The 25,743-nt window shown below is 36.7% G+C and overlaps 1 protein-coding gene across 1 annotated transcript in view; it reads right to left on the bottom strand.

The window, feature by feature from the left end:
- CNTNAP5 (contactin associated protein family member 5) overlaps positions 1–25,743 on the bottom strand; it is a 1,495,600-nt gene that overhangs the window by 215,569 nt on the left and 1,254,288 nt on the right. Inside the window, exons 18-19 of the mRNA XM_042780525.1 lie at positions 21,053–21,292; positions 984–1,208 (exon numbers count right to left, since the gene is read on the bottom strand). Of these exons, the coding sequence (XP_042636459.1) occupies positions 984–1,208; positions 21,053–21,292 (465 nt within the window). The remainder of the gene's footprint in view (positions 1–983; positions 1,209–21,052; positions 21,293–25,743) is intronic.

The following is a 25,743-nucleotide window of genomic DNA, read 5'->3' as shown; positions in this document are numbered from 1 at the left end:
AAGCATATATCTGGAATGCCGTTTTTCCAGTTTGTTCCTGGGATAGTGTTACAGGTAGGCCACACCCCTGGGGAAACTCCCCCTAGACTGACCGGCCGCTTAGGACGCAGTCATGTGATCCATCATGGGAACCACCACTCACAAGTGAAGTCCAGCCAAGTTGACACATCTTCAACTATCACAAGGAGGAAATTTATACTCTTGGTCACAGGGATTATACTCATACATAGTATGAGATCTCATTGTAGGGATGTCTACATCTTTGCCCTCTAAGTCTATTATAACACTTATTTCATCCTCACAGGATTTTTAACTAATCGTGTCCTTCACCATGACTATCAACAGTTCTCATTCTTGAAGGAGGAATTTAGTTGTATGGGAAGAAAACACAACTTCTCCTAACAGCTATCATAACAAAGTTTTTCCAATCTCTCATATGAATTGAGTTCCAGCTCCTTAATCACAATGATGTTCTCATGTTTCATTTATTTCATCCACATCCTCTCCAAAGTCTGATTCTTAGAACCAACCCCTCCCCCAGAAGGTTATGACTTGCATATACTACTTTGAAAACCTAGAAAACAAACTTTTGTTAATGCAGTTTGCACTTAGGCAAGTTGTTGTAACAGCCCTTGGTAAAGAGGATTGCAGCAAAGATGACAGGATATATGTGACTCATCCTTCTTAAATGCAGATCTGCTTATGATCTTCTCCTTTACACTTAATGGATTCCAGCATGGAATAAGTAATAAAGAATTGTTGCTACACTTGAGGAAAATTGAAATCAAAGCACTTGAGACTACAGAAGTAAGGTGGCACTGGCCTTGAATACTAATTGCAACCCATAAAGTTAAAGTATAGTCAAGAGTTTGGCTAGAAATGTAGAAATAAGGTGCCCAGTTTGGACTAAATTTAGGTTGAAATTATGCAGTTTTCTGGAAAGTAAGTGGAATGTCATTTTACATCACACCATTAACACTCACCGTTTTTGCAGAGTAGGACTGCCAGGAAGTCCTGAGAAGAGGAATTGATGTAGAGCAAGAGGCTGGGTGCTTGTGTTGTCATAAAGCTAAATGCAATATTCTCCTTGGATGGAGCCACATCCACATAAATAGCTGAGGATGAGATGTTTATATTCTTGGTCACAGGGTAAGGTTCTTGAAACATATATGTAACTGAAGTGCCAGCTTTGAAAAGTGCAGAAACCTCTGTAAAATACAAGAGGGAGAGCACACACTGAAACATTTAGTCAAATATTCTAGAAAAGTGTAAGCCCTTGTTAATCATCTCTTATGTCCCCAGCTGTGTCCCTGGGTGGTACAAATGTTTGAATTTGGTTGTGCAATGCCTGAGTCATTTGATTGCTAACTTGAAGCTTGGTGGTCCAAACACCAGCTGCTTTCTGGAAGGAAGATGGGGCAATATACTTCTGTAAAGATTTACACCTCAGAAACCCAATGGGGGTCTCTATAAGTTGGAATAGACTTAGTATAGCAAGTTTGGTTTTATTGAGTTTATTAATCTAAAGACTGGTATTTTGAATCCATCCAGTGGTGGTATAGAAGTAAGGCCCAGCAATCTTTATCTGTAAAGACTACAACCAAGAAAACCCTATGAAACAGTTCTACTCTGTAACATATGGAGTTGCTATGAGTTGAAATCAGCTCACAGCAAGAGGTTTTGTTTTGTTTTATGTGCCAGGCACTGTGTGGAGATTTTTCACAGAGATTATAAAATGTTCTCTACACTATAATTATGAAAGTGCCAGTCATCAGTTTTCTTTACAGATGGATATATTGATGCTTACAAAAACAAACACAACCATTGCCATAGAGTCGGAACCGACTCGTAGCAACCTCCCCCTTGGTTCCCAAGTTGGTATCACTGTGGAAGTAGATTACCCAACCTTCCTTCTGAGGAGTGGCTGGTGGGTTTGAAGCACTAGCCTTCTGGTTGCCTTAGGCCCTAAGGTTAAATTCCTTGAACAAGATTATACAGCTACAAGTGAGAACTAAGGTTTTGATCCTGATGTTTAGGTGCAGTCCAGCAGGTATTTGCAGAGTGACTGTCATGTGTTGGCTAATTTTTCTAGAAATAAAGATGACAAAGTCCCAGCCAACATGTAAGCACTCAACTCTTAACAAAAAGATTGGTGGTTCATACCCACCTAGAAGTATCTCAGAAGAAAGGCCTATGTGTTTACAAAAGGTCACAATCTTGAAAACCTTATGTAGTAAAGATCTACTCTGCAACACATAAGGTCTCCACGAGTTGGAATTGCCTTGATGTTAACTAGTAGGTTGTCCTAAAACATGGTATAGGGAAATTTTACTTGGATCATCTTAACTTTCAAAAATTTGGTCCTAGCAATTCTGGTTTGTGTTTTTCTGGTGTGTAACGTGTAGAAGACTGAATGAATTTTAAATGACAAAGACTAGGACATTAGGAAGAGAGCAGTATTCTCTGTAGAGTTGGTTAAAGTATGAGGACTCATGAAAACAGACTAGAAAGAATTTGTAGAAAAGTCAAATATATCCAACTCCTGGACTCATTTTTTACACATATAGGAATTTGTATTCAATTTCCAAAAAAACACAGACTTGATCAAATAAACCTTATGGGAAGCAATTCCAATAGCACAACAAATTACATGGAGGTCTGCAACTACCATGGAGAAAGGTGGCATCTACAGACTGATGAAACTCAATTAGCAGGGGCATGCAAATCATCCAATCTTTCCTGTAAAATGTTCTCATTACAACTGTTAAAGTCTGGGCTTAGTGGAACTAGCACAGGATTTGGCTTTAGTACTGGATCTGAAACCTCACTCTGTTTCATTCTAGCTGTGAGATTCCATGCAAGTTAGTGAGCTCAATGGAGACTCTGTATTCTCATCTGGTGAATGAGAATGCTAACACCTACCTCATCAGTACCCCCACATAGATACATGAGCTGTGTATAAAGGGCTTCATATTGTTGTCCTGCAGTTTGAGCATATATACACTTAAGTGACATTTAACATGAACTCATTTTAACAAACGTCCTGCAACATATCTGTTTATTGACTTCACTTGCATTCTAATGCCTAGATATTCTCTTCCTTTGACCTACTTGAGTCCACATTAAATTTTATATCTATAAAATGATGGGGTAAGAAGGAAATACCTCTTTAGAAGAAGATAACTGAGATTGGGCAACAAGTCTCTGCCATAAAAATAGAATAGCAAACATGCACAATATTGTTATCCTTAATTTTCCTTTTTTCCTGAATGATATGAGAATGTTTCTAATTCCTGTGGAATTCTCTGATTTAATTGATGGCACTTAGAATATAATCAAAGTTGGCTTTTGCTTCCTAATTCATTAGCAATTATTTTCCACCTTATGCAAATTCTGTAGCAGCCTGAAAAGTGCCCCAAAACTTAAAGTTGTATGTTTTTGCATGTTGCCTAGTAAGTTAGGAACACCAATTCATTTCTACAAAAGTTTCACAGAAATTGTTTTGCTTTATCATGCAGGTTACAACGTCAGTACTCCTGATTAAAAAGAAGATATACAACAGAGACTTGTAACTGTGAAGACTCAATCATCACCTTCATTCAAGTAGTTTTCTTAAGTTGATTTCCTTGGGGAATTTTGGCCCACATTCTGAGCTACTATCGCCTAGTTATAAGAATAAATGGCTTTTATTTTATTTTTATTTGTGTGTGTTTAAATGCAAATCTAATTCAGAACATTCTACTGTGAATGGAATTGTTAAAGTGACTTGGAGTAGGCCCTGACTCATAGTGACCTCATTTACAACAGAATAAAACACTTCCTGGTCCTGTCCCAGCGTCACAATGCTTGCTATAGCTGACCCCATCATGGCAGCCACTATGTCAATCCATTTCCTTGAGGGCCTTCCCCTTTTACATTGACTCTCCACTTTAACAAGCATCATATCCTTCTATAGGGAATGATCCTTTCTGACAACATGACCAAACAAGGTCAAACAAAGTCTGGCCATTCTCACTTCCAAGGAGCATTCTGGCTGCACTTCTTCTAGGGCAGATTTGTTAGTTCTTTTAGCAGTCCATGGTACTTTCAGCATTCTTCACCAACACCACAAATCAAAAGCATCAACTCGTCTTCAGTATTCCTTAGTCATTGTCCAGCTCTCACATGCATATGAAGCATTGAAAATACCATGGCTTAGGTTAGGAACAACTTATTCGTCAAAGATTTATCTTTGCCCTTCAGCACTTGAAAGGTCTTTTGCAGATTTTCCCAATTCAATACGTTATCTGACGTCTTGACTACTGCTTCCATTGGCGTTGATTGTGGAAACAGGTAATATGAAATCTTTGACAACTTTTCTCCATTTATTTCTCCATTTATCTTGATGCTGCTTATTGGCCGAGAAGTGAGGATTTACATTTTCTTTATGTTAAGATATAATCCATACTGCACTCTATTGTATCTAATCTTCACCAGAAAGTGTGTCAAGTCATCCTCACTTACAGAATCAAACTTATGTCATTTGCATTATCACAGGTTTTTAATAAGTCTTCTTCCAATCTCAATGTCATGCTTCATATAGTCTAGCTTCTCAGATTATTTGCTCAGCATACAGACAGAATAAGTATGGTGAAAGGATACAACCCTTTGATTTCTTCCTTCAATACCATTGGTTCTTGATCACATGCCACCTCCTGAAATGGATGAATATCAACCAACTCTTTTTGTTACAGTGAGTCTGTGTATTCCTTCCATCCTGTTTTGATGTTTCCTGAGTCATTCAATATTTTGCCCATAAAATCTCAATATTGCAACTCGAGCCTTAATCATTATTATTTTTTTTTTTTTTCCCAGTTCTTTCAGCTTGAGAAATGCTGAGCATGTTTTTCCCTTTCGGCTTTCTAACTCAATGTCTTTGCACATTCCATTATAATAACTGACTTTGTCTTCTTGAGATGCTCTTTAAAATCTTCTGTTCAGCTCTTTTATCTGTCATTTCTTCCATTTGCTTTAGTTACTCTACATTCAAGAGCAAATTTTAGAATCTTTTCTGACATCTATTTTGGTCTTTTCTTCCCTTCCTGTCTTTTTAATGACCATTTGCTTTCTTCATGCATGATGTTCTTGATGTCATCTCATGATTCATCTGGTTTTCAGTTGTTGGTGTTCAATGTGTCAAATCTATTCTTTAAATGGTCTCTAAACTCAGGACAGATATAATCAAGGCCATATTTGGCTCTCATGGACTTGTTTTAATGGTTTTCAGTTTCAACTTGAACTTACATATGAGAAATGGATGGTCTCTTCCATAGTCAGCTCCTGGCCTTATTTTGGCTGATGATATTGAGGTTCTCAATGGCCTCTTTGCACAGATATAGTCAATCAAATTCCTGTTTACTCCCTCTGGTGAAGTCCACATGTGTAGCTGCTGTTTATGTTATTGAAAAAGGGTATTTGCAATGAATAAGAAATTGGTCTTGCAAAATTCTTTCACGTTATCTCCAGCATTATTTCTACCACCAAGGCCATATTTTCCAACTACCAGTGATTTTTCTTAGTTTCCAAAATTTGCATTCCAACCACCAGTGATAATCAACACATCGTGATTGCATATTTCATCAATTTCAGACTGCAGATTTTGGTAAAAATCTTCAATTTCCTCATCTTTGGCTTTGGTGGTTGCTGGAAAAATTTGAATAATAGTAGTATTAACTCATCTTGCTTGTAGGCATATGAATATTATCCTATCATTGACAGCATTGTACTTCAGAATAGATCTTGAAACATTCTTTGTGACGATGAATGCCACACCATTCCTCTTTAATTTGCCATTGCTGGCTTAGTAGATCATATGGTTATCTTATTCAAAATGGCCCAAACCAGTTTATTTCAGCTCACTAATGCTGAGGATATCAGTCTTTATGTGTTCCATTTCCTTTTTGACAACTTCCAATTTTCCTAGATTCATACTTCATGCATTCCATGTTCTAATTATTAATGGATGTTTGCAGTTCTTTCTTCCATTTTGAGTCATGCCACATCAGCAAATGGAAGTCCCAAAAGCTTTACTCTATCCACATCACTAATGTTGGCTCTGGTAGCATAGTGGCTAAGACACTTGCCTGCTAACCAGATGGCTGGCAGTTCAAACCCACCAGCCACTCCTCGAAAGGAAGGTTGGGCAATCCTACTTCCGTAGTGATACTGCCTTGGAAACCCAAGGAGGGGTCGCTATGAGCCGGATTTGACTCGATGGCACATAACAACAACAACAACAATGTTGGCTCTACTCTGAGGAGGCAGCACTTCCCTAGTCAAATTTTAAATGCCTTCTGACCTGAGGGGCTTATCTTCTGGCACTATATCGGACAAAATTTCAGGGCTATTTATAAAGTTTTCTAGTAATATATTAGACAGTATTTCAGTGCTATTCATAAGGTTTTCACTGGCTAATTCTTTGAGAAATGGATGGTCTCTTCCTTCTTCTGAGTCTATCTTAGTCTAGAAGCAAAGCTCCAATGAAACCTGTCCACCATGGGTCACCCTGCTGGTATTTGAAATACCAGTGGCATAACCTCCAGCCTCACAGCAACATGCAAGCCACCCCAGTACACCAAACTTACAGAGGAGTGGTGGAATGGAATATTAGTTATAAACATGTATACACAGTTATTTATACTTAGGAAAAGGAATTTAAATAAAATGCATCTTGTAACTAGAAAAATCAAACCAAATGTCTGTTATCCCTCCTTCTTCCATGCCAGTTTAATTATTTTAAATGTTTCTGGTATTGGCTATTCCAACACAAAGCTACATTCAGCAGTATGCCTGAACTCTATTAATTACTCAGTTTTACATCTTATAATTTAAGAGTTTAAGCTCTCTGATCAAACAGATTGAGTTGTCTGAATATCCAAAATCTTAGAGCTAAATGGAAGAAAACCAACATAACTAGAAGGTGAATATCTATGACCATCATGTTATTCAGGCAACAATATCAATATTAGCAACATCCCTTGGATAACTGCCTGGTGGAGGGAATATTCTAAGTAAGTTCTGAGAAGACAAGAAACATATTTAAAAATATCAACATAAAATATTAACATGGTCTAGGGAGTGGCGTGAGAGCTATAAAGACAATGTTCCCAGAGGAAGACAAAGCAGGTATATGTCTCTGTAGGACAGAGTCTTCTGAGAAGACCTCAAAGAGAAGATAGACTGATTGGATCTTGAAGGGTGAAATGGATTAAGAGAGATAGAGAGGAAAAAGCATGAAATGTGAGGGGGTATGTATCTCCAATTGATCTAGGACTGAAACCTGGCTCTATCACTCTGTAGACCTCACCAAATCCAACTCAACCTCAATTTTTTTTTAAGTTGAAATTGTGATTAATTCAATGTTCTGAAGACTAATAGGATTGGAAAAAAAACATAAACATAATATAAATTCAATAAACAATAGCTGGTGTCAATAATAATAACTGAATTCAATTTAGCATTGTTATTGGTTTTAGCTGCTCAGCCCCTGACTCATGGCAACCCCATGCACAGCGCACAGTGAAAGTAAATGCTACAAACCATCCTGTGATGAGTTGGGGATTGGATCATTGTAATCCATAGTGTTTTCATTGGCTGATTTTTGGAAGTAGATTACTAGGTCTGTCTTCCTATTCCATCTTAGTCTGGAAGTTTTGCTAGAATCTTTGCAGTATCATAGCAAAATAAAAGCCCCCATTGACAGATGGGTGGTGGTTGGGCCTGAGGTTCACTGGCTAAGAATTAAACCCCGGTGTCCTCTATGGAAGGCAAGATTCCACCCCTGAACCATCAATGCCTCAGATTTATAATTAGAATAAGCAGGAAGACCACTCTTGGATAATTAATAGGCTAGTTGCTACCTAAATCAATCAGGATGTAATTAATTTAGAAAGACTCAAACTAAAAAATAAATTAAAAATATGAACACCAAGTAGATATTTTATAATATTAAAATCTTATTAGTTTTTCTTATTATAACAATCCTGTGCACATGTGTGTTTAATGAGTCCCTACATTTTAGCAAAGGACCTCTAGTGGTGCAGTAGTTAAGCCCTTGGCTGAAAGGTATACAGCTTTGAGGAGGAAAAATGTGGCAATTGGCTGCCTTAAAGATTTACAGCATTGAAAACCCTATATACTTCTATTCTGTTCTACAGGGTTGCTATAAGTCAGAATGTACTCAACAGCAACTGTTTCTTTGGTTTTATATTTTAACAATACATATGGAAATATTTCCGGATGAAATGAAATTGATACATGGGATTCACTCCAAAATAACAAAGGAAGAGGAGAGGAAGTAAGTGTGGATGAAAGAAAAATTGTCATGAGTTGATAATCGATGAAGCTAGATACTGAGTGCATCAGGGTTAATTAAACTCTTCTCTTTACTATAGCATGTATTTGAATTTTTCTATAATAACAACTATATAAAATAATATAGATAATAATTCTGTACAATATCATTAATACCATATGCAAATAAATTTTGCTGAAAATAATTGAAAAACAGTTGCAATAGTACATTAGCAGATAAATGCCGGAAATTCAATCCAATTTCAGAAGAGTACGTAAAAGGAAGGACATTATTGCTGATGTCAGATGGATCTTAGCTGAAATCACAGACTACCAGAAAGATGTTTATGTTTTATTGACTAGGCAAAGGCATTGGACTGTGTGGATCATAACAAATTATGGAAAATACTGTGAAGAATGGGAATTCCAGAATACTTAATTGTGCTCATGGGGAATCTGAACATAGACCAAGAGATAGTCATTTGAACAGAACAAGGAAATACTGCATGGCTTAATATCAGGAAAAGTGTGCATCAGGGCTATATATATATATATATATATATATATATATATATATATATATATATAGCTATATATTTTGACCATACTTATTCAGTCTGTATGCTAAGCAAATGAGAGCTCTGGTAGCATAGGGGCTAAGGCACTTGACTGCTAACCAGAAGGCTGGAGGTTAAACCCACCAGCCACTCCTCGGAAGGAAGATGGGGCAATCTACTTCTGTGGTGATACTGCCTCGGAAACCCAAGGAGGGGTTGCTATGAGTTGGGTTCAACTTGACAGCACATAACAACAACAACAACACAATGCTATGCAAATAACCTGAGAAATGGACTCTATAAAGAAGAACATAACACCAGGATGGGAGGAATATTCATTAACAACCTGTGATATGGTGATAGCATAAACTTGCTTGCTGAAAGCCAAGAGGACTTGAAGCATTTACTGACAAAAATCAAAGATGATAGCCTTCAGTATAGATTATAACTCAAAATAAAGAAAACAAAAATCCTCAAAACTATACCAATAAACATCATGATAAATAGAGAATAGATTAAAGTTGTCAAGGATTTCATTTTACTTGGATCCACAGTCAATCTTCATGGAAGCTGCAGTCAAGAAATCAAACAACATATTACATTGGCAAATCTTTGGCATAAGACATCTTTAAAGTCTCAAAGACCAAAAATGTCACTTTGAGGACTATGGTGCACCTAACCCAAGCTATGATATTTTCAATTGCTTCAGATTCATGTGAAAGCTGTACAATGAATAAGGAAAACCAAAGAAGAATTGACGCCTTTGAATTGTGGTATTGAAGAACAATATTGAATATACTATGGACTATCAAAAGAACAAACAAATCTGTCTTGGAATAATCACAACTGGAATGCTCCTTAGAAGCAAGGATGGCTAGACTTTGTCTCTTGCAATTTGGTCATGTTATCAGGAGGGACCAGTCATTGGAGAAGGATATCCTGCTTGGTGAAGTAGAGGGGTATGGTAGTTAAGGTTGTATGTCAACTTGGCTGGCCCTGGTTTTGAGCTGGGCAGATAGACAGAGTGATTCCCCATAATAAGACTGGAAAACAACTCCATGTTGGAATCTACTATGAGCAGACAAGTAGCTGCATTAGGCATGTGATCTGCTTCCATTTTATATGAAGACACTTTGCGAAAGGTCTTGAACTTTTGGTATATCTAGATGCTACATTTGGCCAAGTCTTCATCTCAATGGCCTGCCATGTTGTCTGCAAATCTTGGTACTGTTAAATAATGGACTTGAATTAGCAGACTACCATGTTTCTTGATTATTTTAGGATTGTACCATTTTACTTGTTGACCTAAGGTTTGTGAGCCTCAGTAGCCAACAGCTATTTGAGTTAAGAGTAGCCTTCAGCTTCAGTGGCCAGGAGCAAGAGGCAGAGCTGAAATCCAAATTTGAGAGGCTTTCACCCAGTCCCTAGATGGATCACTTTGAACTTGGACTTGTAGCTTTGTAAACTGTCAGAGAATAAATCCTTATTTATTCAAGCCATCCACTTGTGGTATTGCTGTTACAGTGGCACTAGAGGGCCAAAGCAGAGTGCTATCAAAAAAGGGGAAGATCTTCAATGAGTCAGATTGATACAGTAGCTGTAACAATGGGCTCAAGCATAGCAACATTTGTTAGGATGGCACATAACAAGGCAATGTTTCATCCATCGTACACAAAACAAGGCAGCATTTCATTCTGTTGTACACAGGGTCACTATGCATTGTATTCAACTTGATGGCACTTCACAACAACACCAATCTATGCTATCATTATCCCAAATGCTTTGTGAAGTGTTCATTAATGTGTACCTCATGCCTAATGAAGGATATATGTGTTGTCTTTATTTTGTAGATGAGAAAATCTAGGGATTTAAAAGTAGATGAGCTAGAATCTGAATTTCTGCAGCTTGCTGACAGAGTTGAGTAATAGCTTCTAAGCTATAATGCTTTTGATGATAGAATAGATTAAATATGCAAAGGCAATCGCACCAAATGGAATAGGTTGTAATACTTGACAATTATGTTTACAATATTTATGAATTATATAGAAATAGTTGGAGGGAGCTCTGGTGGTGTAGTGCCTAAGGCATCTGACTGCTAACCAGAAGCCTGGCAGTTCAAACCCACCAGCCACTCCTCAGAAGGAAGGTTGGGTAATCTTCTTCTATAATGATACTGCCTCAGCAACCCAAGATGGGGTTGCTATGAGTTGCTCTGACTCAGTGGCAGTGAGTTTGGTTTTGGTTATATAGAAATACTTAAGAAATAAAATAAAATTCAAGATATAAAACATAACAGATAATAATTAATTGCAAAGATAGAACTTGAAGAAAACTAGAAGTTTGTTTTAATGACTATCTCTGAGTAATTAGATTTGGATTCTACTTTTCTAGATTTCCAAGTAGTCTACAATAAACATGTATTATTTAATATCTTTCAAAAGAATAAATAAATAAAACCATCAGGGCAGTCATATTCAGATTCATAAAATGGGTGTGGGTACTAAAGACAAATACACATAAACAAATGGTGCTGGAAGAACTACATACCTTCTGTAAGTGGATGCAGGATAAAGAAATTAGACTCCTTCCTCAAACCACACAAAAAAATTTAACTCAAAATTTTCCAAAGGCCTAAATATAAGTGCTAAAACTACAAAATCCTTAGAAGATAACATAGGTGAAAATCTTTGTGAACTTGATTTAAGCAATAGTTTCTTACCTATGATACTAAGCAACAAGAATACAGATGAACTGGACTTTATCAAAATTAAAAAAAAAAAAAAAACCTCTATATTTCAAAAGATAATGAAAAGGAAACTCACAGAATGAGAGAAGATATTTTAAAATTATATATGTGATAAGGGAACTGTGCTCAGCAAATACAAAAAACTCTGACAACTCAATGATAAAAAGACTAAAAACTGGACAAAGGATTTGAATATGTATCTTTCTGAAGATGTATGAAAGGTCAATAAGCACATAAAAAGATGTTCATTATTAAACATTAAGAAAATACAAATCAAAACCATAGTGATATAACACTTTATACCTACTATGATGGGATTATAAAATAAGTAAGTAAATAAAGATAACCGATAACTAGTGTTGTCAAGTATCTGGAGAAATCGGAACCTTCATACATTGATGATGAGAATGTAAAATAGTGCAACCACTTTGAAAAACATGCACATGAGGTTAAACAAAACATGGAATTACGATGTGACTCAAAAATCTCACACCTAGATATATACCGAACAAAATTGAAAACAAATGTCCCCAAAAACTTGCACATGAATTTTCATAGCATATTACTTATAATAGGCAAAAAACAAAAATAACCCAAATATCTATCAACTGATGAATGGATAGGTGAAGTGTGGTGCATCTTTGACAATAAAACAATTTAAGTATTGAAAAGTGCTACAACATGAATAAACCTTAAAAACATCATGTTGAATGAGGGCAAGCAGATCCAAAAGGCTATATGTTGTATGATTCCATTTACATGAAATATCTAGAATCAGAGTAGGCAAATCCATAGAGCTGGAGGGAGGGGAACATGAAGAGTGGCTGTTAATGTACATGGAGTTTCTTTGTAGGATGAAAATATTCTGAAATTAAATATTGGCAATAGTTATACAACACTGTGGATATGCTAAGAACCAAATAATTTTGCATTTTGAAATGGTCAATGTTATGGTATGTGTATTTTATCTTGATAATGAAAACAAATAAATAAATAAATAAGCCCACAAACAAAAACTTACATATTTGAGATGGAATCCTATTATGCCATTCTGGGCCATCTACTTCCATAGAGATAGCACCTTTGAAACCCAAGGAGTGGTTGCTGTGAGTCCAATAGACTTGAAGGCAGTGAATTGAGTTTCAGTTGTGCCGAATGGTATCATAGTTGTAGAACAAATAAAGTATCGGAAAGATTTTTGATGGATTCCCACTTCAGACGCATATTAGCAAGACAATGATCCTCTAAGGACCTTAGTGTTTATAAATGTTAAATGCAGAGATTGATATCTGTCTTACTAGGTTGTATAGATTGGGGATAAGTTGTATATATATATGTGTTACACTCTACAATAGTAGTTGATTCTACTCCATCCACCACTCATTTGTCAGTTTGTCATACTGTGATGTCTTTCATGTTGCTTTGATGCTGGATGCTACACCACCAGTATTTCAAATGCCAGCAGAATCGCCCATGGTGTAAAGGTTTCAGTTGAGCTTCCAGACTATAACAGACCTGGAGGGAGGATCTGGCAATCTACTTCTGAAAAAACTGGCTAATGAAGACCTTATGAATATCTGTGGAAAACTGTCTGATACTATCAGAAGATAGGCTAAACAGGTTTGAAGGCACTCAATATATGAGTGAGAAAAAGCTGCCTCCTCAAAGTAGGTCATCTTAATGGCATGAATGGAGTAAAACGTTCAGGACCTTCAATTGCTGGTGTGTCTCAATTTAAAATAAGATGAAAAAGCTGCAAACAATCCTTGGTAACAAGAACATGGAATATTTGATGTATAAAAAAACTCTGAAAACTCACTGTCGTCGAGTAGGATCCAACTCATAGCAACCCTCCTTGGGTTTATGAAGAGGTATCACTGGAGAAGTAGATTGCCCAACTTTCCTTCTAAGGAGTAGCTGGTAGGTTTGAACTGCCAGCCTTCTGGTTAGCAGTCAAATGCCTTACACCCTATGCCAGGAAAATTGGAAGCTATCAAAAATAAAATGGAACACATAAAGATCAATAACCCTAGGTATCATTCAGCTGAAACAGTGAGCAAAATTGAACTGGTATTGGCCATTTTGACTTGGACAAACATGTGGTTTCTATGTCAGGAATGACAAATCAAAGAGGTATGGTGTCACATTTATTATCAAGAAGGACTTTTCAAGATTTTTGCTGAAGAACAATGCTGTCAGTATTAGGATAGTATCCATATTCCTACAAGGGAGACTAATCAATATTGCTATTATGGAAATTTGTGCACCAACTACTAATGCCAAAGATGATGAAATTGAGAATGTTTACCAATTTCTGCAGTCTGAAATTGATCAAACAGGCTGTTAAAATTCATTGATAATTACTGGTTATTACAATGTGAAAGTTGGATTCAAAGAAAGATCAGTAGCTAGTAAATATGACCTTGGTTATAGAAACAAGAACCAGAGAACAAATGATAGAATTTTGCAAGACCAATTATTTATTCACTGCAAATACCTTTATTCAATGCAACTATATATGTGAACCTCATCAGATGGAATACGCAAGAATCAAATCAACTCTATCTGTGGAAAGAAATGGTGTATCTGAATATCATCAGACAGAATAAGAACGGGGGCTGACTGCAGAAAAGCCCATTGTTAATATGAAAGTTCAAATTGAAGCTAAAGAAAATCAAAACAAGCCACAATTGCCAAAATATGACCTTGAGCATATATAACCTGAATTTAGAGACCATCTCAAGAATAAAGTTGATGCATTGGATACTAGTGACTAAAGACTAGACAAGTTATAGAATGACATCAAGGACTTCATATATGAAGAAAGGAAATGGTTATTAAAAATGTAGGAAAGAAAAAGAAAACCAAAGTGGATTTCAAAAGAGGCTCTGAAACTTGCTCTTGAACAGAGAATAGGTAAAGAATATGGAAGAAATAATGTAGTAAAAGAGCTGAACAGAAGATTTCAAAGGTCAGCTCAAGAAGACAAAGTAAAGTATTATAATGAAATCTGCAAGGACCTGGAATTAGAAAGCCAAAAGACACACTTAGCATTACTGAAGCTGAATGAACTGAAGAAAAAATTCAATTCTTGAGTTGCAATATCAATGGAAACCATGGGCAAAATATTGAAAGACATGCAGAGCATCGTCAACAACAACAAAAGACAGAAAGAATACATAGAGTCAGTGTACCAAAAAGAATTGATCAATACTCAGCCATTTTAGGAAGTAGCATATGATCAAGAAACAAAACATTGAAAGTAGAAATCCAAGATAGACTGAAGGTATTGGTGAAAATCATGGGATTTGACTGCTAACCAGAAGGTTGGCAGTTCAAACCCACCAGCCACTCCTTGGAAGGAAGTTTGGCCAATTTACTTCTATAGAGATACTTTCTCATAAAGCCAAGGAGGAGTCGCTATGAGTTGTAATAAACTTGACGGCAGTGAGTTTGTTTTTTTTTTGTTTTGTTTTGTTTTGTTTTAGGAATTGATGGAAGAACAATTGAAATATTTCGACAAATGATTGCTATAGTAGAAGTGCTCACTCATCTATGTTAAGAATTTGGAAGTTAGCTACATGGCCCACTGACTGGAAGATATCCATATATGTTCCAAAGAATGGCAATCTAAGAGAATGCAGTAATTATCAAAAAATACAATTAATATTTCATGCAAATCAAATTTTGCTGAAGATAATTAAAAATGGTTGCAACCATACATCAACAGGGAACATAAAGAAATTCAAGCTGCATTCAGAAGAGGATGTGGAATGAGCAACATCATTGATCATGTCAGATGGATATTGGCTGAAAGCAGAGAATACCAAAAGATTTGCACCTGTGTTTTATTGACTATGGAAAACCATTTGCCTAGGTGGATCATAACAAATTATGGATGACATTGAAAAGAAAGAGAATTCCAGAACATTTAATTGTGCTCATAAAGAACCTTATATAGACCAAAGGTAGTCATTGAACAGAACAAGGGTATGCTAATACCAACCAGTGTGCCCACAATACTGCATTACAATTAATACCAAACACCAGGCTACAGATAAACTCAAACATCTGAGAGGGTCAGATGGGGGTCAGTGAACAGGAGTATACTCTAGACCAAGGATAGAGTCAGCACAAGCTAATCTTGCACAGATACCAGTGAAACAAAATACCTGCAATCCTTACAGAAACAATAGAAGACAAACACAGACCAATCCCTCACAGATATGCAGACATTATGGGAGAGAGATCCAACAGATCTACTCTCTCAGGACCATAGTCCTGGGGACACCAGAGTCAATTGGCACAACAAAATACATAAAAGTGTCTCCACATCCTACATTGGTGAGTAGCAACTGGGGTCTTAAAAGCTTTCAAGCAGCCATCTAAGATGCACATAATGGTCTCCTAGCATTGGAAGCGAAAAACCGTGCAAAAAAAAAAAACAAGGGCATTTGGGAGCAATCAGCCCTAGGACACAATGGCCGTCGAGACCAGAAGAACTAGATGTTGCCCAGCTACCAATGCCAACCACTCCAGAAAGGATCAAATCTGAAGATGCTGGACAAAGTGGGAGGAAAAATGTGGAACAAAATCAGAAAACTCAATAATGACCAGAATTACTGGTTGGATGGAGTTTGCTGAGTCTACCAATACTATGGCCCTGGAATACATCCTGTACCTGGAATAAAACTCACTCCCAGGGGCTGGCTCTCAGCCCAATAGTTAACAAGATATACATGCAGACCACTCAACCCAGGATGAAGCACCCACATACTCTATGGAAATATATCCTTTGGAGCAATAGACCACGGGGCACCAGAGGGGCAACATTCACACAGAGGTAATGCAGGACAAAGAGGAGTGCATAAGTATGAGGGGCACAGGAGGAAGGTTACTGGGCAGGGAGGGGAGGAAACTGGGTTAAGGTTGGGCGTGGTAAATGCAAAGTGAAACTAAATGTACGCATAACGTTGAATGAAAACAAACTCTTAAAATTAAAAAAAAAAAAAGAAATCAGGAAAAGTGTGGATCAAAGTTGTACCCTTTCACCATATGTATTCAGTCTGCATACTGAGTAAATAATCCAAGAAACTGGATTATATGGAGAGTAATACAGTATCAGGATTGGAGGAAGACTCATTTACAACCTGCGATATCATGATGACACAAATTTGCTTACTGAGAGTGAAGAGGAATTGCAGCACTACTGATGAAGATCAAAGACTACAACCTTCACTATGGATTACAACTCAACATAAAGAAAACAAAAATCCCCACTACTGAAGCAATAAGCAAAATCAAGATAAATAGAGAAAATATTGAAGTTGTCAAGGATATTGTTTTACTTGGATCCATAAGCAGTCATCAAGAAATGAAATGATGCATTGCATTGCAGAAATCTGCAGAGAAAGACCTCTTTAAGTTATTTAAAGAAAAAAAATGTCACTTTGAAGACTAAGGTATATCTGACTCAAGCCATGGCAGTTTTCAGTCGCCTCATATGCATGTGAATGGTGAACAAGGAGTAAGGAAAACCAAAGAAGAACTGATGTGCTTGGATCTTAGATGGCTGCTTGAAAGCTTTTAAGACCCCAGTCACTACTCACCAATGTAGGATGAGGAGACATTTTTATGTATTTTGTTGTGTCAATTGACTCTGGTGTCCCCCAGTACTATGGTCCTGAGAGAGTAGATCTGTTGGATCTCTCTCCCATAGTGTCTGCATGTCTGTGAGGGATTGCTCTGTGTTTGTCTTCTATTGTTTCTGTAAGGATTGCAGGTATTTTGTTTCACTGGTATCTGTGCAAGATTAGCCTGTGCTGACTCTATCCTTGGTCTAGAGTATACTCCTGTATACCGTGTTGGTGAAGAATATACCATGGACTACCAGGAAAATGAACTAATTTGTCTTAAAATGAGTGGTGCAGACTGAAAGCTCCTTAGCTCCTTAGGAGGGAGGATGGTAAGACTTCGTCTGGTCTACTTAGAACTTATTATAAGAAGGGACTAGTCCCTGGAGAAGGATATAAGTCTTTGTACAGTAGAGGGTCAGTAAAAAATAAGATCTTCAAGGAGATGAACTGATACAGATGTTGAAACAATGGAATAAAATATAACAACAATTGTGAAGATAGTGCAAGACCAGGCAGTGTTTTATTCTGGAGTCACTATGTATATGGAGTCACTATGAGTTAGAAATGACTCTATGCCACCTAACAACAACATTTCTCTATGACATTGTTAGAAATAGAAAGTGAGTCCATAGACATGGTTCTGGCCCTGGAATTAGGAAAGAACAACTGCACCTAATTCTACATCAGACATCTTTTTCATTATTTGTAAAAAAATTTCTCTAAATTATACAGTGACATTTTAAGTTAGCATGGGAGATTACTCCAGTAAAGGACACCTTTTTCAGGACAATCTTCTAGCTGTTGGCTCTCCATTTTAGTCCCATAACACTTTTTCCAGAGGCAATTGTCATGGCTAAAAGATTTTGTTAAAACATACATTACACAGGCATTACAATGACTAAATACAAAGAAAATAATTTATTTCATATTAAAGAATAACATGTTCCCAAAACAAACAGAAAAATATAAATCAAGCATTTCAAGCCAAACACACAATTTTTAATTAACTTACAAAACAAAAGGAGCTCTGGTAGCATTGTGCCTAAGGCATTTGACTGCTAGCCAGAAGACTGGTGGTTCAAACCCACCAGCCACTCCTCGGGAGGAAAGATGGGCAATCTACTTTTGTAGTGATACCACCTCAGAAAACCAAGCAAGGGTTGCTATGAGTCAGGTTCAACTCAAAGGCAGTGAATTTGTTCTTTTGGTTTTTTCTTTTGGTTATAGAATAAAATAATAATAAAAATAAAAAGGGAGAAGGGAGAACATATGCAGGCAGAAGATAAAGTGATATTGACAGAAGAATCTTAATGGAGGTTGCTTCAGGAAAAGAAGCCAAGGAAAATACTGGTGTAAATTTAAAACAGTAAGATTTATGAAATGTTTAAACCACCTCATTGGAGATATGCCAAGAGGTTGACTCTTCATATACTCCAAGAATAAGATTGGATATAGGTCCTGTATACTCTAGTATATGTTACTTTTTGGGCCTAGTAGCGTCAATTCTTTATGTATCTTTTCTAACATATGGAGCCACTCTAAGGGTGGCATCCAAGCTTTTCAGGGAAAGTTATTCAGAGACCTCTGCCAATGTGAAAATCCAGTCACATTCTGCTTTTTCTTAGCTCACATTGTAAGTCTACTGGGGTGAGATCTGCTTTATTTGAAGGTCCCATTCAAGTCTAATATGCTGTTGGCTCCAAAATTTTTACCATTACTTCTCTTCCAAGGTGCACAGCATGCCTCCCAGCAATAATATGCAACTAATTCAAACTAATTGGGGAGAAGATTGGTGTGAATGAATGAAGGCTTTACTTTATAGACCCATCAAATAAAACACAGTGTTTTTGTTTGATGATTTTTTCTTTTTTTTTTAGTTTTTTATTTACTATTGCTTTTATGTTCCAGTAGTAAAATGGACTATCATTTGGTTAGAGATGTTACAAAATGTGTTTTAGTAAATTGATAAGAATTATTTATAATTGGCATCGTTGTTTGTAAATAAATAATGTTTTAGAGTTATTAGAATATTTTATTTTAATAGTTGAAATCTATTCTTAAAATATTATTTACGTTATTTGCTGAACAATTTTTTTCCATCAATAACATAAACTTAAACATACTGAAAAAACTGAAAGTAGACCAATTATTTGTCTTTATGTTTGTCATATATTTACATAAAAAATGGGATTTTAGTGGCATTTAGAATTATCTTGAAGAGCTCTGGTGAATAGTAATTAAATGCTCAGTTGCTAACCAAAAGATCAGTGGTTTGAACCCACCAACCAATCCATGGGAGAAATATGTGGTAGTTTGCTCTGTAAAGATTAAACTCGAAACCAAACTCATTGCCATTGAGTGGATTCTCACTCATAGCAACTGTCATTGAGTTTCAGAGGTGGTAAATCTTTACAGAAGTAGATTGACCCATTGACCTTCCTCAGAGCAGCTGTTGACTTTAAATCACCAAGCTTCTGGTTAGCAGTCAACTACCTTAGGCACTGAGCCATGAGAGCTCCTTCTGTACAGATTATAGCCTTGAAAATGCCGTGGTCCAGTTCTACTCTGTCCTATAAGATCGGTGTGAGTCAGAGTAAACTTTATGGCATTTAGAGAATTTTCATAAATTTATCCAAAGAATTCACAACATGACCACCAATCCCTGTCTTTCATGCACTTTTGTCAATATAATATATTCATAAGATTGGGTAGGGATTCAAAAAGAACACCCCATAGGAATTTTGACTCCTGTATTCCAGGCCCAGCTCCACAAGTAACTAAACGTGAGCATCTAGGTGAAGAATTGAAAGTCTTGGACCTCAAACTTATAACCTATAGAATATGGAGATTACAATAAATGCACAGTGTGTTTTATAGTAATTTACCTAAATACTTATTGTCAAAATCATTTAAGATGACTTTTTGACTCAACAGCAACTAACAACAAAGAACCTCTAAGGCTCCTCCAGTGAAAGATTCTATGATTCTTTCATTACATTATGGATTTAGGAAATGGAAGTGGAAGAATTATTGTGTCACCAACAACTGGCTAATACAACAGAGATGTGAGTTTCCCTCTTATGATACTCAACTAGTTTTTTGGTCATGAAGAATGTACTTTCAGTTCCACACAATTGCATTGCCAGTGTATACACACAATATAAATAATACACCCATTCCTCACATATTTACATGGTTAGTTTACAAAAACAAGGATATTATGCAAAAAACAGAACTATACAAACATGAAGGATGACCACCACATCATTACATACTGCATAATTACATCACTGCCAAACCACTGAGACTCATGCTTCAACCAAGTTGACACATAACCTTAGCCATCACAACCAGTGTAACTTTCACTTTCACCTCTGCATTTGTTATTGCCAGATACACAAAATAGTTAGATAGTAGACTTCTTTCCATGGTCATAAATGTGAAATATCAAATAATGAGATAGTCAATAAATGAGGGATAGATGTATATCTAACTATGTTGAGGAGCTAGGCAGATTCCCTGAACAGAGGGAAATTAAGGAGGGTAAGAATCTAAGCATTGCATTTTATTTATTTATTTTTTCATCTTTTATATAATTTTATCCTTAAAACGTCTCTTTGTGGTAGGTACCAATAAAGCATACACAAATGATGACTTCTGGAGAGGTAAAGGAACAGAGCATGGAAGGTTTGAGAGATATCTATGGGTGTGTGTTTCTGACCTGACTGAGGTCTGTGGGTGCCCCAAAACTCAAAACAGGGGAAGTGAGAGAGCCTCTGTACCTTTTTTGCAAAAGGGCCCTTCATACGGTGAGTTGGTACAATCACAGAAGTAGCCACTGTGCTTTTCCACACATTTGCCCCCATTGTGACAAGTGCTACCATAACTGCTGCAATGGCCAGGGCATCCCAGACGGACTCCAGATGTGACTCTTGCCCTCTCCTCAAGGTCCAGTTTCTGCCCATTCAGACTTAGGGAGCGAATGCATCCTAGAAAGCCTTTCTGTCTTGACGATGTTCCTCCTAAGAGATGGAAAATAAAGGAGAAGAATGTAAGGTTTCATAAGAATGAATTATTTCAGGTTTACTGAAGGCTGCTGTAACAGTTAATTACTATTCAGTTGTCATACTGTGTTTAACTTTTCAGTAGGAGCTTGGAATAAAAAAAGCCTGAAAAAAAAAATGCATGTTTGTTCAGGCTAGAACACCAGTCTCTTCACACAAGAAACAAAACAAACAAACAAAAACCCGAGAAGCTAAAATTCTTGTGAAATCCTGTACTACACATGTTTAAGAGAGAAAAATCATTTAGATATTTTTTCCTTTGAAATAAAATGTATTCTTTCAGAGTCTACAACTGTTGTCTAAAGCAGAAGGAACTAACAGCTGCCTCGTTTATTCTGTATGTTTATTGCAAGAATTAGTTAAGACATGGAAAACAGTGCATGCTCAATGTGATGCTTAATTTTATGTGCAAACTGTGCAAGGCCATTTTCCCAATGGTTTGGCCAAATGTAATATAATCAATCAGTTGAAAAGAGAGTTTCATCAGGGTGTGTTCTATCTCCAGATTATAAATAGATATTGTGACAGAATTCTCCATTCTGTAGTTGTTTTGGTTATTTTGTGCCACTGTAACAAATAATAACACAGGTGAATGGTTTTAACAAATAGGAGATTATTCACTCACAGTTTGGGAGGCTAGAAGTCCCAGTTAAAGTGTCAAGCTCTGGGGGCTGGGTGAAAGACCCTTGACCTTGGGCTTCAACTGTACCTCCTGTTCCCAGTCCACTGGAACTAGAGTGTCTCTTCACTCAGGCAGTTGCTGGCTGCTGAGGCTAACAAGCACAAGGTTGTCAAACAAAAGTGGCACAGTACCAATATTACCCAACAACATGGCAAGCCACTAATTCAAATCCAGAAACAGTCCTCAAATCAGCAGTAAACATGGTAGGCTGCTAAATAGAGACTCAGGTACATGAGAGCCCAAGTGTGCCAAAAAGCTGCAGACCTTTCTGAATGATTCTCCATATCCCTAATGCAGCTACTCAACAGCTTGTGGCAGATTCCATGAAAGAGTTGCCTGCCAATCTCATCATGTACTGCCCATACACTCAAAACCAGGCCCAGCCAAGTTGACATATAACCTTAACTCCCATAGCAATCCACCCCTCATCTGTCAGTTTGTCATATTGTGGTGGCTTTTGTGTTGCTGTGACTCTGGAGGCTATGCCACTGGTATTGAAAATACCAGCAAGGGGTGAAATAAATCAATCACAGAAAGACAAATATAGTATTAGTTCATTATTGTAAGAGGTCAAGTTATATATGGAAGCCAACTTTCCTTGCTGGTTACCAGGTTTACTCTGTAAATCTTCACCCAAATCAAAAAAAAAAAAAAAAAAAAGCATTGACCCATGTCACTTTAGCTTTGTGTGTCTTTCACTGTACATAAATTATATTTCAATAAACTGTATTTTTTTAAGTTGCAAATGGGAATAAAATAAAATAAAATACCAGCAGGGTCACCCATGGTTGACAGGTTTTAGAGGACCTTCCAGACTAAGACAGACTCAGAAGAAGAAAGGGGCAATCCACTTCTCAAAGAATTGCCTAGTAAAAACTTTATGAATAGCAGTGAAACACTGTCTGATATATTACTGGAAAAATTTATAAATATCCCTGAAACCTTGTTTGATATAGTGCCAGAAGAGGAGTCCCTCAAGTCAGAAGACATTCAAAATAAGAATGGGGATAAGCTGCCTCGTCAGAATAAAGTCATCCTTTAAGATATGGATGGAGTAAAGCTTTTGGGACCTCCATTTGCTGTTGAGGCATGACTCAAAATAAGAAGAAATAGCTGTAAACATGCATTAATAATTGGAACATAGAATGTATGAAGTATGAATCTACGAAAATTGGGAGCTGTCAAAAAATGAAATGGAACACATAAAGATCAATATTCTAGGCATTACTGAGTTAAAATGGACTGGTTTTGGCCATTTTAAATCAGACAATCACATGATCTACTATGCCAGCAATGACAAATTGAAGAGGAATGGCATGGCACTCATTGTCACAAAAAATGTTGAAACATTATCATGTATTATCAAAAATATCATTAATGTCACAGGCAAGTAAAGTCTTGCTGAAGATATTTCAAAAATAATTGCAGCGTATATTGAGACAGAACTTCCAGATATGCAAGCTGGATTCAGAAGGGGATGTGGAATGATCCATCTGACATCAGCAATGTCAGATGGATCTTGGCTGAAATCAAAGAATACCAGAAAGATGTTTACTTGTATTTCATTGACTATGCAAAAGCATTCAATTGTATGGATCATAACAAATTATGGACGGCATTGAGAAACATGGGATCTACCCTGAAGTACAATGATGTCAGTGATAGGATAATATCCATATGCCTACAAAGAAGACCAGTTAATACTATCATTATTTAAATTTATGCACCAACCACCAAAGCCAAAGACTAGGAGATTGAAGATTTTTACCAACTTCTGCAGTCTGAAATTGACCAAATACGCAATAATGTGTTGATTGTCACTGGTGATTGGACGGCAAAAGTGGGAAACAAGGAAGAATAATGGGTAGTTGGAAAATATGCCCTTGGTGATAGAAATGAAGCTGGAGATTGTATGATAGGATTGTGCAAGAACAGTGATTCATTCATTGAAAATGCCTTTTTCAACAACATAAATGCTGGCTTTACTCATGGACTTCACCAGATGGAGTACACAGGAATAAGATAGACTACATCTGAGCAAAGAAGTGATGGAGACACTCAATATCTTCAGCCAAAACAAGGCCAGGAGCTGACTGTGAAAGAGTTCATCAACTATTCATTTTAAATTTCAAATTGAAGCTAAAGACAATTAAAACAAGTCCACAAGAGCCAAACTATGACCTTGATTATATCACTCTTAAATTCAGAGACCTTGTAAAGAATAGATTTGACACATTGAACACCAGTGCCCAAAACCAGAGGAATTGTGGGATGACACCAAGAACATCATCCACAAGAAAGCAAAAGGTCATCAAAAAGACAGGAAAGGAAGAAAAGACCAAAATGGATGTCAGAAGAGACTCTGAAACTTGCCTTTGAACAGAGAGTAGCTAAAGCAAATGGAAGAAATGACAAGATAAAAGAGATGAACAGATTTCAAAGAGCAGCTTGAGAAGACAAAGCCAATTATTGTAATGAAATATGCAAAGATCTTGAGTTAGAAAACCAAAAGCAAAGAGATGCTCAGCATTTCTCAAGCTGAAAGAACTGAGGAAAGAATTCATGCCTCGATATATATAAGAGTCTATGAATGGTAAAGGAAACATCAAAAGAAGAGGGAAGAAATAAACAAAGTCATTATACCAAAAAGAATTGGTTGATATTCATCCATTTCAGGAGAAGGCATATGATCAAGAACCAATGATACTGAAGGAAGAAGTTGAAGCTACATCGAAGGAATTGGCAAAAAAAACAAGGCTCCAAAAATTGACAGAATACCAATTGAGATGTTTCAACAAATGGATGCTATGCTGGAGGCATTTGCTTGTCTATGCCAAGAGATTTGGAAGAGAGCTACCTGGACAATTGACTAGAAGAGATCCATATTTGTACCCATGCCAAAGGAAGGTGATCCCACAGAATGGGGAAATTATCGAACATTATCATTAATATTGCATGCAAGTAAAGTCTTGCTGAAGATATTTCAAAAATGGTTGCAGCAGTATATTGAGAGAAAACTTCCAGAAACACAAGCTGGATTCAGAAAAGGATGTGGAATGAGGAAGGGATATCATTGTGGATGTCATATGGATCTTGCCTGAAAGCAAAGAATATCAGAAAGATGTTTACTTTTGTTGCATTGACTCTGCAAAAGCAATCAATTGTATTGATCATAACAAATTATGAAGAGCACTGAGAATTGGAATTCCAGTACACTTAATTGTGCTCATTAGGAATCTGTATATAGACCAGGAGGCTGTCATTCTAACAGAATAAGGGGATACTGCTTCAGAAACCCAAGGAGGGGTCGCTATGAGTCAGGTCTGACTCAACGGCACATAACAACAACAACAACAATATGGTTTAAAAAAAGAAAGTGAGTTCGTCCATTTTGTACCATTACACCATATGTATTCAATCTATATGCTGAGGAAATAATCCTAGAAGCTGACCTATATGAAGAAGAGTTTTCCATCAGGATTGGAAGAAGACTCATTAATAACCTGTGATATGCAGATGACACAACTTCACTTGCTGAAAATGATGATGAATAAAAGCACTTACAGATGAAGACTGAAGACTGAAGACTACAGTCTGCAGTATGGATTACATTTCAATATAAAGAAAAGAAAAATCCTCACAAGTGGACCAATAAGCAACATCAAAATAAATGGAGAAAAATGTCATATGTCAAAGATTTCATATTACTTGGTTCCACAATCAACAC

The sequence above is a fragment of the Orycteropus afer genome, unplaced genomic scaffold (genome assembly GCF_000298275.1).
Source record: "Orycteropus afer afer isolate SDZICR_OR568_19922 unplaced genomic scaffold, OryAfe1.0 scaffold00004, whole genome shotgun sequence".
NCBI lineage: Eukaryota > Metazoa > Chordata > Mammalia > Tubulidentata > Orycteropodidae > Orycteropus > Orycteropus afer.
The sequence above is the reverse complement of the archived record's forward strand: the minus strand, read 5'-3'. Positions and strand labels throughout refer to the sequence as shown.